The sequence below is a fragment of the Rattus norvegicus genome, chromosome 8 (assembly GCF_036323735.1).
Source record: "Rattus norvegicus strain BN/NHsdMcwi chromosome 8, GRCr8, whole genome shotgun sequence".
NCBI classification, from domain to species: Eukaryota; Metazoa; Chordata; class Mammalia; order Rodentia; family Muridae; genus Rattus; species Rattus norvegicus.
In genome coordinates, this window is record NC_086026.1 from 49,593,395 (window position 1) to 49,609,389 (window position 15,995).

A 15,995-nucleotide genomic window follows, 5' to 3' on the forward strand; every position below is an offset into this window, starting at 1 on the left:
TTGGGGAATGAACTCAGGCCACTGGTTTGGCGGTGAGCGCTTTTATCTACTGAGCTGCCTCACTGGTGCAGGCACCACTGTGTGTCTTAGGACATTCAGTTGAGCTAATAACAGCCAGTAGCACTATCCTTCAGTTTAAAAGATGAAGGTTAATGCCCGGTAGGGAGAAGATGCTGTTCCACCCAGGGGTGAAGGCTTATTCTCATAACCCCTCCTACCCCAAATTCACCTCTAAAAAGTTACTCGTCCTTCCCACAACACCGAATCCAGTTATACCTAGGCATACAATCTGTGAACACAGTACAGGTTGAAATTTAGCTTGTGTTTTCAATAGAATAGAAGCGGTGAAGAGAAAAGGGTGGAGAGGAAAGATTGAACTCACTTTGTTCTGTTTTCAGAGAACAGAGAAAGAGCTAGGCAGGGGTAGGGAGAGGGATACTCAGAAAAAGGCAGGGGAAATAGGAAGGGCTAGCCTGGGAGATTACAGGGCCCCAGAGCAAGGAAGGGCAGAACCCTGCCCACCTGCACAGTAGCCAGTCTAGAGAACCCAGGAAAACTGTCTGGCAAACTGCACGCTGGCCTTGCCTCAGGATGTAGAGGACAGTGACATTTGCATGGAGATCTAGCTGTAACCTCAGATACTCCATGGAGACATTTGTAAAGATTACCATGCCCTGCCACCTGGATAAACTCAATACAGAGGAGAGAGCGTCCACAAGCCCACCCAGTATCGTCAGGGAGGGAGAGGGGGTAGGGTGTGGATTGGAGCTGGGAGCTCTACATGGGACCTCCACATACGCACATACCACATTGCACACGTGGGGATTAGAGGACAACTTTAGGGAGTTAGTTCTTTCCTTCCACCCGGCGGGTCCCAGGAATCGAACTCAAGTCTTCAAGCTTGGGGGCAAGCATCTTTGTCCACTGAGTCATCTCTCTCTGCTCCACTAGATCTTCTCACGTTGCCCAAATGAGAATCCAGTTCTCCTCCAATTCACCTCCATGCTCACTCTGTTTCTCTTGCTTCCGCCTGTTACTGAGTGAGTTCCCTCTGCCACAAGCCCGACTCATCTGGCCCAACAGTATTGTGCCAAGTAAATCTGGCCTTCTTCCTCCCAGACCTCTGCCTATTCCTTGTCCTTCTCCAAAGACACTGTCACTACTCTCCCATTCCACCCCACTCCGTCCTACTCACTCTGTTTCCCTAAGGTTCATTACTCCATCCTCCCCCTCCTGTCTTAGGGTCCTCCCTCGGGTTATCAAGGTGTCCTGCCTGGACTTGTCTAATAGCCTTAACTATGATTTCAGAATAGTAGGAGGCCATCAACCCCACAACGCTTAGCCTCCACTCCAATCCTCTTCTATCCAAGAAGAAATCCCTGTAACCATAGTTCTGCCCCTTGGCAGAGTCAATACTAGCCTTGCTGCACTGCTAAACCTATTAAAAGATCAGCCATTGTCCTGTAGATTTGGACACACTGCTAAGCAAACAAAGCCAGTTCCTATGCATTTTGTGTGGCAACTTACCTTTCTAAACTCTATTGCACACCCTTAGCCTGATCCAACAAGCCGTATTAGAAAGAATTGTCTCTGAGAGAGACAGGGAGACAAAGACAGAGGCAGAGACACAGACAGAGAGGAGAAGAGCTTCCCTTGAAGAATTGGGTTCAGAGAACGGAGCCAGGTAAAGGTGTGACAGTCAAAGAAGGGCAGAAAAAAAAAGAGGAGAGAGAAAGCAAAAGCAACAGGGACAGAATGAAAGTCTTAAACAGCGTGGGAAATGCGGAGAGTGAGAAGGAGCTGCATGAGAAACAGAACTGAAGCTCAAAGGAGTCCTATCATCCTTCATCTCCCTCCAGTCTCCCAAACAATAGCTGTGCTAAGACCCTGAGGACCACCCTAAGCAGGAAGATACTCACTGACTCTCACCTCTGTGAGACTGGCAACAGAGACCATTTCGCTCCCGTCCCAGTCACCTTGCTCACAAAATAAAAGCATGTCCTTGAGCCTGACCACAGTGTCTCACGCTATGCGTGGTCAGAGCCCACTTCCTACACTCGGGTCTGGCTGACATCCTTGAGCAATGGGGAAATGCAGCGAAGGACAAAGGTTTCCTTTCTACAAAGCGACTCTCTTCACAAGCTCCCCAACCTGCACCTCGCACGCCCTGGCAGTTGCACTACTTTTCTTGGCTTCCCTTCCCTATCCTTAGCCCTAGTGAGGTCCTTCAGGCACAGGCAGACCTTGTCAGAGTGCCAGCTCCCTGATCGGCCACCCGTGCATTTTTTCGGAACTCTGAGCAGAGAGCAATGGTCAGCTGGTGTTCTTTATTGGAGTTTCTGTGTTTGTCTCTATGAAAGATTGTTTCTGTCCCCGATGCTGCAAAATATATGCCTGCCACTCTGGGTGCCCTGCACCTCTGCCTGTTTGGGTTGCAGCCTCTGTCCTTGCAATCTCCACAACCCTAGCTCATACCCTATCAGATTCCCAAACCCAGCCATAGGGAGCCCTTAATGCACGGCTACAATACTCTGTGTCAAGGAGCACTGGCAACTTAAAAAAAAAAAAAAAAAAAGACTCTCTGATCTATTCCGGGGCACTGCCATCTGGAGAGCACCAAATTTAAAAATCTGGGCATTGTACCTCAAAACAGTAGGGTAGGGTAAATTGCCAATGTGTCATGTGAGCAGCGCCAGCTTGAAGGCCCGTTTAAGCCATTTGCTTCCTGTGTTACCTTGGTTCCTGAGACTGGGTTTTTCTCATTTGAAGATATTTAGCATAATGCCCGATGCATAGCCAGTCCCAATAAATAGCTGAGTCACAGGGAAAAAATAATGGGTCTTAAAATCCTTTGGCCTCTTTCCTCAACCTCCTGGGCCTATTGTGTAAAAGATGTAAATGTTGCTGGGTATGACTCATGGAGGATTGGGGGAGGTACCAAAGGAAAGTCCAGGATCCCAGTCGTGACCCCGTGCAACCTCCAGCTGATTTCCAGGGGATCATTTTCAGACTCTGCATCTTAAATGAGTACCACTTGAAAGCCCTAGAACCACTATGCCCAAAAAGCACCCTTTGAAGAATGGAGAAAGAATTGATAGATCTATAGGTCCTTGGTCACGGAGTCTTTGTCACAGTGCCACAGGTAGGCAGACTCACTGGAATGGTAAACGTTACTTTGAACTCATTACATGACCTGCAAGTGTAGGGGCCTGAAGCAGATCTGATGGAGCAAAGGCAGGGGACTGTGGTAGAGGAGAGCTGGTCTCAATGGGGTACTCCTAGCTTGTGGTCCCCTGCTAATTATCACTAGCACACGTGGGTGCCTCACCCTTCCCTGCCAGTCACAGCATCTGGCAAAAGCTGGTTCTTGTCCATCTCGTGCTGACTCTGAAGTCTCATTGATGATCTTCCTTTGTTCTTCATAAACCCACTGCAATTGTCCGTGTGAATTAGCCACCCTTCCTTGAGTTTGCTCACAGCCTGTGTTCTTGTGTCTGAGATAGGGAGGCCACAGGTGTGTATACGTGGCACTTTGCAAAGAATTTACATGCTGCTTGCAAATGCCTCCATCAGTAAGCCTGCCTACCTACACCAGCTCCAAATTTGGAGTCTATAGAGGACTACTGACGGTGGTTACTCTTCCTCATGGTCTCGCTTGTCCACTAAGAGTTTCTGAATTTAATGTCTGTGCCCACCAAAAACCATAGCAAAGTAGGTGGGAACAGCAGACCCACTAGGACGTCATGAGGCCAATGGCTTCAATCACAAATCCCAGCTGGGTCCCTAGTTCTCCTGACATCTCCTTCCTACAGAAGAATCAATCACTACTTTTAAAAATTAGTCTTCCCCAGTCAATACAAAGACACAGCTCAAGAATTTTGCACCAACATACAGTTTCTTGGGTTGCAGAATGAGGCTGAAGCACAAAGCATGGAAAACGCACTATAGTGTTGTCTTTATGCAAAGAGCTCCCTGTGGTCATGGATGGAACTGCTCTCTGAATACCCCAAAACCTGAAGTCTAAGCCTGGAAGGGTTCCACCCTGGAGCCAGTTTCTTCCAGGAAAAGAATGCCCAATGACATCCTGTGGAGCCGCCGTCTACACGACGCTGTGGGTTCAGTGTCTATAACTCAGGGTACTGCCAGGGCTCAGTTGCCTTCGCCTATTGATTTCTCTCATTCCCGGTGCTTAGAATCCAAGGAGCATGGGCTCCGTTGGTAAAGTGCTCACCACACAACCACGAGGACCCTAGGTTCCATCTCTAGCACCCACAAGCTCAACATGCTAACGGCATCCTGTGTCCCCAGTCCTGAGAGGAAAGTCCCTTGGGCTGGCTGTTTTTAGCCAGTCTAGCCGAGACAGGGCACTCCTGGTTCAGTGAAAGACCTTGTCTCAAAATAAGTAAACAAACAAACAAACAAGAAATGAGAGAGAGAGAGAGAGAGAGAGAGAGAGAGAGAGAGAGAGAGAGAGAGAGAGAGAGAGAAGAAAATTATCAAAAGCAACATCTGATATATTGACCTCTGGAATCCATGTGCACACAAATAGATACATGCCCACCCCTACAGAGCACAACGGAAAACGTAATAACGCAAGGGAATGCTTAAAATTGCTTTCCAAAGAAAATCTTAATGAAGTAACAACACAACCCATTAAGCACTGGCAGCCAGGTGGCCACCAGACCACCTAGCCGTCTCCCACTGGGTACATACTTGCTGGAGAAGTCTTAGCAGTCACCTCAGCTGTTGATGAATTAACTGAGTAAGTGACACATTGGCAGGATCCATGTAAAGTCTTGGGCCAAAGAGAGAAAAGCAGAACTTCAGTTACCCTGACACTGGCATTCATGGTCCAGAGAAGTAACGGGGACAGAGAGAGCTGGTCAGGGCAAAGGCCTTATCGTGCTCAAGGAAAGGAGAAGGACCCTTCTTCACAATGGTTGAAGCTTCCGTCTACCCCATTCCCCACTGCCTGGCCTCCCTGCAGCTTGTTGAGCCCAGAGTTTGGAATTCAAACCAGGAACAGACATGACAAACGCTATTTTTCATTTCCATGGAGACCAGAGCCTGCAATGGAACCGGGGCTCCATGCCTGAAATGCCAAAACAGCCTGACCCACTTTTGCCCCTCTTCCTACAAAAACAAAATAAGTTTGTTTGGGTCCTCCTAGGGCACGGGAGAAGCCGGGGCTGCTGCTATCTCGGTGGATAGTTCAAAGACAAGCAAATTGTCATCTCCATGGATAACACCGAGTATGCTACAGAGCCGGTCAGAAGTCGGACAGCTGGTCAAAAAGGCGCAGGCCACACCCAGTCCACACTGCCTCCTTGTCTGTGCTTTCTGGGGAGAAAGACTTGAATCCTCCAAGGTCTGTCTGTCCTTAATCATCACCAGCTACTCAGAGGGCATGGAGCTGCTCTGCTCATTTCTTCTTGTATCTCTTCATCCCTGTGTTTTTCCAGTCTCCCCGGACCATTTTCTTCCTCAAACCCAAGTTCACCTCCCCCTGAGGGTTCCTACTTGGCCTCTGTTCTCCTCATCTAAATTTTCACATATTGCCCCCCCCACTATTACACCAAAAATCAAGGGCTGTCTCTGCACAACAGTTTGCTGAAGCACCACTCATCCCAAGTGGCCTCGCCGTCCCCCCACAGAGTGGCCTTGCTGTCTCCCACACCCGTCACGTCGCTGTTCCTTTATCTCTCCTAACCTTACAGGAAATGAACAGTCATGCTTTCGTGGTTTTACTTTTTCTCTCTATAATGAACACTTCTGGGGGGTTCCCCCCAGTGCCTCTATGGGAACAACTGCCACATGCTGGGATCACATTTAGGCCCTGAGTGACCACAGGCCTAGCCACTCTAGCACTGTCTTAGACATACCTGTGTGAAGCTGGCCAAGTCAGCCTTCCTTATATCTCCAGCTCTTAGTCTTTATTCCGACTTCTGAGTTGATAAAAACTGAAATATGACATCACTTCCAAACTCCTGGCTGGCCTTGCCATTTTGTCTAGACATCAGAATATCTGGGTTTAAAATTCTGAGCTCTCTGGTGCCCCCGACAAGTCTTTCTGTGAACCTGTGTTCCTTGTCTGCCTTACCTGAAAGAGAGTCTTAAAAAAAAATAAAATAAACCTGCCCATGTTCCTCTAATTGCCCATGGAGTGAAAGGGGTTTAAAGTTTAATACAAATTCCCAGTGAAGAAACTGGGTCTTATTCCTAAATCCTGCACCCCGTGTGGCAGAGGCAGGAAGGAGAAAACAGTACTATACCGACTCCCTAATTTCATAGCACAGAGACTCCTTAAAAATTGAAGCATAAGAAAATCACAGACAGACCCTGCTAGTGTGCTACTCATCCACATCAGAGTGTTCTTAACAGAGCAACGGAAAGACAGGGGCCCAGTTCTGCTGGGCTGGCTACATGGTCAACAGTGTAGTTTGGAAGGGGCCTTACTGATTACACTTCTACTCCATGCATGGGACCGCACAGTCTGGGGACCTCTGCATGAGAATTTCAGTAACAGGCCAATGCAGGCAGGCACCGTAGTCTCTTAAAAAAAAAGACCTCATCAATAATCATTCTCTTCTCCTCTCTCTCTCTCTCTCGCTCGCTCGCTCGCTCGCTTTCGCTCTCCTCTCGCTCTTGCTCTCCTCTCGCTCTTGCTTTTGCTCTCGCTCTCTCTCTCCCCTCCTACCATCACCACCACCACCACTACTCTGAATTTTTCTGTAAATATAGAGCTAATCTCACTCAGTTAACATCACCAAGCAAGTGCTTTCTAAGCACCTCTGTGTAAAACAAATTCCCTCTCAGGGCCCCACTGGGCAGTGGCTAGGTCATGGTTCTTTGTATCCATATACGTTAAACATGACACTGGACACGGAGTAGGGGCTTAACAGTTTTTAAACTTGGCGCTAGCAGTCTTTGGCAAATCTAAGTACAACTCTACCCAAAGCTTTTCAGAATCTTCAAGGCTCAGGAATACGGGACCTGGTCAAAGCAGACGCTAAGCTATCTCAGGAATTCCTTGGAAAAGATTTTCAGTCTACTTGGGAGACCATCAGCTAGTCAAATAAGGCAAGGAGGAGTTCAACTGAATAGAATCTCCAGCTCCTTCTGAGTTTGCTCATCATGGGCCCCTCCCCCAGCCTCAGCAAAATAAAAATGGCTCAGGGCTAGGGCAAGGGGAAGAGAGCTCCCCTTGGTAACGTGCTTGCCTCGCAAGCACGAGGATGGGGTTTTGATTTTGCTTCTGTGGAAGCAGAAGTAGGAGGATTTCTAGAGCTAGATTGCTAGCCAGGCTAGCCTAGTAGGTGAATTCCAGGCCTATGAGAGACCTTGACTAATGAAGACAGTTGGCATCCTTGAGGATGACACCAGAGAAGTTGCCCTCTGGACTTTACATTCACTCAAGCATATATGTGTTTCGACCCCCATCCCACCCCATCCTATCCCATTCATCAAACAGATCGTGTCTTGACATGAGGAATAGCATCTCTGACTAAGGAATGTCTAATCTGGAGGACGAGAAAGAAGTGTAGTTAGCAAGCACCATGTAACAGGAACTACTACGATTTAATGGCTCTCTCTCTCTCTCTCTCTCTCTCTCTCTCTCTCTCTCTCTCTCTGTCTGTCTTCATCATAGGTCAAGGCAATGAAGCTCAAGAAGCAAAGGGTTGTAGAGCAGAAATTAGGTGGCCTTGTTGACTCAGCCCCTTCCCTGTGCATGACCACACGGGGAACCCCTCCTCCCAGCTTTAGCTTTAACCTTGAGAGGAAAATGAGTGTACATTCTCTTCAGCCCCACAGGGATCGGAGAGGAGGGTGGGAAACAACACACTGCAAAGCACCGAGAGCCTCAGCATCTCTGGGTCAGAAGGGCTCAGAGCTACATTAGACAAAGCCTACAGAAACCAGGCACGGGCAGTCTGAGCCCACAACCAGCTCGGCACTGCGGCTTTCTCTGTGGTCAGGATTACATCCACACAGGGAGCAGAGATACCCACAGGACTATGTCAGATGAAAAGATCCTATATGGGCAGGAGGACGAGCACAGAAGAACAGCAACCTGTCCATTTCTCTCAACAGTTCTCACCTCCTTGGTACAGCCACCTGCTAGCCCTTTGTTGACCCCTCAGGTTCAAACCTAGCTCTCATTTCTTTTTTATCACCGACTGCGAAATTAAAATTAAAGTCTGAGTCCAAATACACAGCACACACACATAAAAGGGCAGATGTAGATGTGTACTCCTGGAAACCTCATTGCTGGAGGCTGGACTCGGGTGGAGCCCAAGAGCTCGCTGGTCTAGCTTAACTGACCTAACTTAAAACGACAGACTCTGGCTCAGTGAGAGACCCTGTCTCAAAAAAACCAAGGTGGTAGATGCTAGAGGAAGACCCCAGCATCTTCATCTGGTCTCGAAGGCACATGCGGGCGTGCACACACAGAAGCACATATATACTTTATATAAAACCATTATGCTAAAGCCATGGGTATCTAGAATAATTAGGACTATTAGAGGGGGAGTCTATCTGCCTAACTGAAACTATATTCAAGGGAAAAAAAAAAACAGCTTTCTTGTTTGTCTGTCCATCTGTTTGTGTGCTTGAGACAGGGCCTCGCTATGTAGCCTTGGCTATTCACTGTGTAGGCCAGGTCAGGCTCAAACTCAGAGATCAGCCTGCCTCTGCTTCCCGAGTACTAGGATTAAAGGTGTGCTCAGCCACACCCAGAATTTTTAAAAATAACAGTTAATACCACTTTCTTTATTTACAGCTCTTTAAGCATGAGGTCAGGTCCTGAGCTGTAACTATTTCCACTCCTTATCTCCTTTATTGAAAGTGAAATTTATTTCCTCAAACCTCTTCTCAGAAATTAAGAAGCATCATCCCCCCCCCCCCTCCAACAACATTCCATACAAATTTCCTTTAACTGTGGTCTTGTGTTTGCAGTGCTGGGGAAACAAACTCAGGATCCAGCAAGTTAGAAGCAGGCACTTTCCCACAGCCACTGCTCCCAGCGTGCCAGTCTCTATTCTGGTAGCTCTTACACATGAAGTGATGAGAGCCATTATTTGGCATGCAAACTGTTGATCTTTTGAATAACTTGAATAAAGCTCAAACTACTTCCTGTAGCTTCCTACCAAAGTTCTTTCCACCCCCTCCAAGCAACCACAACATAAGTTTCATTTCTTTTCTAAGCAATATTTTCATACAGCTCCCAGGCCGCTCCACACGAGCTGATCCCTGCCAATAACATGACGGTTGACTCCTCAGCAGCCTGGCCAACTCCACTGTCCTCTGAATTGGAATCTAATCAATCACAGCCCCAATATACTGGTGAGCCCAAACATGGCTGTAATACAGCAGAAGTGGTCAAACAGACTCAGAATAGAGCAGAATGATTCCCATCCCACCCCCCCCACTCCACCCCCCCCCCCCCCCCCGTGTCAGGGACTTGAGAAATCAGAGCGCAAACCTATTTTTGGAGCCATCTTCTGAATCAGGGAAATCTAGAATTAGTACTTGCTTTTACCTCATCCTTGCTAAGGGTAGGGTGTCTACACGTGTTACATACTGACGTACATCCCTACAAGGAACACACCCACTCACCACTTCCCCTCACTAGGCGGGTCCTGAGTTCCGGTTGCGGCGATGAAGTCACCCAGTTCTTATTCTCAAGTGCCGATGATAGGCTTATATCTCTAAGCTAGATACAAAACCACGGGCCTTAAATTCTTCCCTAGATGAATTCATAGATTTTATATTTTTAAATAGATATTTTTAAAAACAAATTAAAAAATGTAGCCATGTTAAACTTTTGGGGATCCCGGGAAATGTTCTATTGTGAACACACCCAAACTCATTTACTCAGAGTGATTCCCACTGACTGAGACAGCCTCAGGTGTCTCACAGAGACCATGGGCCCACAAAGCCAAAGTATTTACCGAAAGAGTTTATCAGCCTACTCTAACACTGTGCTGTTTGTGATTTCCGCAAGTCCATTTTTCCTGTGTCCCCAGACAAGGAAACTGCTTGACTGGAGTGCCACACAACTCTGGAAGGGCTGTGTGTCTGCTCTCTGTGGCAGCAGAAATGTTTAGAGTCAGTAGGGTGGGGAAGAAGGTAGGATGGCAAAAGTTCCCACCCTTCATTTTGTCCTCACTTGATATCTAGTTCCAAATCACACAATGTCTAACAAGTTAATCACCTCAGCAGATCCTCCTCTCATCGCCCACCGACAAGTTCTTCAGGAGCTTCTTTCTACTCATGATGACGGTTACTCTCCTGCCTCAGGAAGCCCCACAAAACACCCCTTTCTCTGTCTCTTCTTCCAAGACTAGCTTTTCTCATGTTGGTCCCGAACTTGTCTAAGCTGGGGAGTGCTTCGAGGTTAGCTGATGAGGTAAGACAAGGACCAGAACAGTTTGCTAATAAATGTCAAAGACAGCAGAGATGGCTTCCTGCAGCCCTGGCTGAACTCTTGGCTGAGGCCGGGGGAGGTAGATAAGTCCCCCTACCTGCAACCACCACTTCCTTGAATCAAGTAAATAACTAATAATGCAGGGAGGTTTTGGGGGAGTGAGACCCGGCCACTGGGTGTCTATTTTCTCAAAACATACGACAAATCTGTGAACCTAGTGCCAGCTAAGTCACGGAAAACAAAGCAAGTTCCTTTATTTCCCAGTCGCAAACTGCCTGCATCGGCTCTCACACTTTCTTTCTGTTGGCCAGGTCCAAATGCTGCATGCTCCTCTCCCTCTAGATAAGCATTATCTATGCCCATCTTCCTGGTCACCGCTCTTGTCACCTCCTACCCACAGGAAGTCAGTGGGTGGGGGAGCAGAAGCACATGGCCTGTCCAGCCTCCCCCAGCAGCTCCTGGCCACCTCTATGACGCACCATTAATTCCTTCTCCTGACCATCGAGCTTGAGTCACAGGGCTCTTACTAATAAGTCTTGCTGGTAAAGGGGACTCCATCAAGTTCCAGTCTACCCCAAGGCCACCTCTCAGTGCTGAACCACTCAGCTCAGCCCAGGTAGTGCTCACGGTGAGTGGTGGGGAAGATGGAAGAAAGGAGAAAAGACCAGGAGGGGAAAGAATATGGTATTTCTGCAGCATGATGTCACACTGGCTGCTCTCTCAATCCCCCCCCCCCCCCCGGACAGAGAACGGAAGCAATCAACATGGACTCCAGATTTACTCTGCCTCCGAAGGTCTGTGTTCTTGGCAGCCCAGAGCAGCCAGTGCCTCGATTGGAAAAAAAAAAAAAAAAAGCACACAACCAGATAGACAGGTCCATGCTCCAGGCCCCCAGGGCCCCCACCCCACCCCAGGACATAACCGCCCACTTCCCAAAATTCCCACAAGGAAACAAAGATAGACTGACACATACGCACACACACACAAGCGTCAGCACAAGGTAGCACTAACCTGGAAGCCATTAGGAACGCAGCAGAGTGCGGTGCAGAAAACTCATTCATTCATGCATTGGGCAGTGGGGGTGGGGGCAGGGAGCAGGGGCCCTGAGGAGGTTGGAGGGCACTCACCTCCATACCCATCCAAAAGCCCTGTGTCTAGTGGGGAGGGGACTGGGAGCACAGCTTACATAGGCTGGGGGCGCTCTCCTGCTCTGCTGTTTCTTACTGCTCTGGAATTTTAAGCATGGCACCCTTTTATTCCCCCCCCCACCTCCCTCTGTGGCTGTTATTTGGTGTGGCGGAGCAGCAGAGCAGAAGTCCCTTTGCACTTGCGTGTTCTTGTTCTCTCTCTCTCTCTCTCTCTCTCTCTCTCTCTCTCTCTCTTTCTCTCTCTCTCTCTGTCTCCTTCCCTTCCTCCCTCTCCGACTCCCTCACAGACAGCTGTTCTAAGCTCAGGCACGCAGGCGCACAGGCGGCAGACACACACCCTTTCGAGCAGGAACACACACGAACACACACACACACACACAGAGAGAGAGAGAGAGAGAGAGAGAGAGAGAGAGAGAGAGAGAGAGAGAGAGAGAGAGAGGCAGCCTGCCGGTTTACATAATGCAACTCTTTGGTGCAGTCAGCTAGCCAGCCTTCAATTATTCATGCCAGCTTGGAGGGCAGAGCTACTGGGGCTGCAAGCATTATTTCCTCTTCATCCCCAAATCTGACAAAGCAAAAGGCCAGGCTCCTGGGAGCCTCTGCTCCCCTCGCTGTCACCGATTATTTCCCAGGTGTTGCCTATTAGGTCAGCCTGTATCAAGGAGGTGTCGCTAAATAAAAACACAGGTGCCGAGCTCCAAATAGAAGCTTTCGTCCTTCAGAGGATGACAGCTGCGCTTCCCTGCCTGAGCCCTGGGAATAGGGAGAAGGAAGACAGCACCGGGGACCAGAATCTGCTGTTCAGGACAGCACCTTGCTGACAGAAAGGAGGCGACAGACTTTCCAAGCAGGTCAGACTCTCACAGACAGAAGAATAACACCCACGTTAGGCACCACTTGCCTCCACGAAGAAGTGGGGTCATCTGAGTTTTCACATTCGAAGCTGCAACTCTTAAAACTGTATTCTCTTTGTCCATTCACTGAGATGTAGTATCGGTCCTCACATGCCCCAGGAGAATATCCGTCTGCTATCCTAGTCAGTCACTGTGCTAACAAATATCTTTTAGGCCACTCATCGTTTGTGAAGCACGTGTTCATATGAAGCAATTCGATTCTCCATACAGCCACCTGAATAGGCTTATGTTGCCCATCTAACAGATGGAGACACTGAGTCCTAGAAGTGAAGGGACTATGGCAAGGAGGAGGCTGTTGTTTAAATGAAAAGGACCCCTCACAGGCTGATGTATTTGAATATTTGAATCCCAGATGTTGACTCTGTTTTAGAAGAACCAAGAACCACATAAGCACGAGGCCTAGCTGGCAGACATAGAGCCACAAGGTTAAAAATTATAGGCTGCTCCCACTTTGGGCTTGAGATCTTTGCTTCCTGGTTCACCAGATATGAACGTGCCATCCTGTCCTCCCACTGCCATGCCTTCCTAGCCACAATGGACCACGTCCCTTCCAACTGTGGGCCAGAGTAAATCCTCCCTCCCTTGCTTCACGTCAAAGTTTCCGTCACAGTACAAGATAAGGAAGCAATGCCAAGGCTGAGTTGGCCACCCAGGTCACCTGATTCTGGCCTCACGATCATCAGTTACCTGGGCTAGTGTTCCATGGTCACAATTAAACACTTGAAGCGAGCAGTTTAAGAGAGGAGAGATTTTCTTTGGCTCAGTTTCAGAGGTTTTAATTCATGGTCACCGGTCCTATCTTGGTGCACCATGGTGGGAATGTGAGGAGTAAAAAAACCTATTCACCTGTGAACTTTAGGAAGCCCGGACAGAGAGAGCAACTGAGGTCCTGAAACTGCCTTCCGTGACCATTCCTCAACAAGGCCCCACCTCCCACTATCTCCTCACCTCCCCAAAGCACCACAGACCGTTCCTTCACTGTGTGGGCTCTTGGAGGACATTTTGGATACAAATTACAACAGCACTGTCAAAAGCCCTGAGTGAACTTGTAGTATTTGAAGAACTATTGTCTGTTGAGGGATGCAGAAAGGGAAATCCAACCCCAGATTAATGCATGAACAGTGACCACCACATCCTAAACTTTAATCCCTTGAGATTCTAACTCGATTCTCTTCTTGAGGATAGGGCATCTGGCTTTCTAATGCCTGTGCTTTGTCCCTTAGATCTCAATGAGTGCCAAAGGGCCTCCAGATACATTCTCACTCTCTGGGAGCTCCTATGAGATGGTACTTGTCCGTCTGCTCTCCGTGTACAGAGAGCAGACTGAAGACAGATAATCACTACTCCCACTGCTGCCACTTGTATCCTGCTCATCAAACCCATGCTGGGCACTAACACGTCTTGAGCATCTGCTAGGGAAAAAAAAAAGAAGAAACAACAAAGCAACAACTCATTCTTTAAGTCCTGGCCCTGGAGCCTCACCAGGACCTTTTCCTTCTAATTCCTGTTGACGGAGTAACAGGCTTGTGGGATCAAGGAAACGGGTGTGTCTGGGCTGTCTGCCCCACGTCAGTTTCTTAGAGACATCTCAGTTCCAAAGAAAGACACACTGGCCATGCTGAGGGACCTACACACTGTCTCAACTCACTTTTCCTTCTCTGTCGTGGGCTCTACCTCCTACCTGCCTCTTCTCTTATTCTACAGAATGGCCTTGAACTTGAGTCAAGTCTGAGGCCAAACTTAACATCTAGCCAACTGTAATTTTGCATCTGTCATCTTTAATAGGCCACTCTACCACCCCTATCTGGGACTCAGGTTATACATATAAACTTAATATGTGTGTGTACATACGTACATACATACATGCATTGCATACATGGAAACACAAGCATGTATCACTTAAAACACGATGGAACAAAGGCATGTGAAAGCACCCACAAAGAGTTAAGTGCATCCCCCACGACGCCCCTTACAAACGGAAGTATATGACTAATAAGTCAAGTGCAAACTCTGTGTTCTCTCTGCCTGTTTTACCTCCCCAGGAAGGTTCCAGGTTATCCCTCTTGTCTCGCCGGCACACAGGAGTACTGAGGATGACTTGTCAATATCTTCGCACTGAGTAAAGCTCCATGGGGACAGCAGTAAGCAAGGTGGTGGACAGTCAGATGACCACATCCTTATCCTGCCTTCCCCAGTTCCTCACCGCCACTATGTGATACTGAACACACTGAGTTGACTTCTCAGAGGTTCCCGGGTCTATTATAAATTACACAGATTCATCTTCTCTTGTATGGAACTACTAGCATGTTCATGGTTTATACTCATAACGATAGTAAAAAGATCAGGGAAAAGACAAGTGTAACTTCAAATGAGGGTTCTGTTGAGTACCATCTCTACGTTTTATACGAAGACATAACCACGCGAAACTTCAGATTTGGGGGGTCTTTAATACAGACACAAAAATACCAACGTAACACCAGCATGTCCTTCGACGACTCTGCCCAACATAGACAACATCCTTCAGAAGTTACATATCAAGTAAGTTCAGACACTGCTCTACTGGGTTACAGAATGTGACTTTCTCTTTTCTTTATGCGAGTGTCTCATTTGGGTTAAATATATTCTAACTTGGCTAAGCAACCGATTTCATGTAATCCTACCAACAATATCAAAGGTAGGCGCTCCTAATCTCCACGTCTCAGATGACCGTGAAAGGGAGGGTCCTGTGGCTTTGCTGTAGTTACGATAACGGAGCAGCAGATCATGTCTTCCAAAGGCTCCCTCCTCATCACACTACAGGAAAAGCAGCAGCTCCTGACCTCCACCTCAAGGCCCAAGCCATTCACTAACAGCATCTGTCAATCACACTCAGGCTAACTGGACGTCGTCGGGTGAGTGCTGGCCTCCAATTCAGTCCCCACATGTCAATGGCTAAGCTACAAGCACCTAGACGCCCAAATAGCTCTTCTTTAAACTAGTTTAGGAAACTGAGGTAAAAACTGATAGCCTTTCCTCAAGTAAACCTTTCCCAAAGAAACTGCAAACAGTGGCCATGTTCCCTGTGAGGTTTCTCAGAGTCCTGTTGCAGTACTGAAAGCAACTGAAAAGTGTTCCAGGCAGCACTCTGGAGAAATTAAAAAAAAAAAAAAAAGGTATGACTGCAAATCCTCTTGTCCCAAATAGTCTCACTGAACTCAGCAATATTCAACTGTTTTATGTAAAGAAGGTTGCTGCCTGCACAGTATACTGTTCACCACAACTGCCTAATTGTTGTTGACAAGAATGGGAAGCTGCGATCACAGGGTAAGTCTTATTATATCTGTGAACTGTATTTGCATCACAATGAAGACTTTTCCAGAGGAAGCACTCAAGCATTCTAATTGGACCTGATTTTGTGGAATGATATTGAATGGTAGGAAAAAAGAAAGGAAAAGAAAAGAAAAGAAAGAAGGAAGGAAGGAAGGAAGGAAGGAAGGAAGGAAGGAAGGAAGAATCTAATTGTCTTAT

General features: G+C 47.8%; 1 protein-coding gene across 19 annotated transcripts in view; it reads right to left on the reverse strand.

Annotated features, from left to right (window-relative positions):
• Gramd1b (GRAM domain containing 1B) overlaps window positions 1-15,995 on the reverse strand; it is a 239,324-nt gene that overhangs the window by 41,753 nt on the left and 181,576 nt on the right. The window contains exons 1-3 of one of the 19 annotated variants that reach the window (XM_063265095.1): window positions 6,994-7,121; window positions 5,883-6,009; window positions 4,714-4,795 (exon numbers count right to left, since the gene is read on the reverse strand). The exons of 14 other annotated variants lie outside the window; for them this stretch is intronic. Coding sequence is in view for 1 of the 5 variants with exons in the window: in XM_063265093.1 (XP_063121163.1) it covers window positions 11,438-11,487 (50 nt within the window). In the remaining 4 variants the exon portion in view is untranslated. Of the gene's footprint in view, window positions 1-4,713; window positions 4,833-5,882; window positions 6,488-6,993; window positions 7,122-11,437; window positions 11,855-15,995 lie in introns of those variants that run through there. 4 more of the 19 variants (XM_063265093.1, XM_063265094.1, XM_063265097.1 and 1 more) reach the window with 4 other exon arrangements.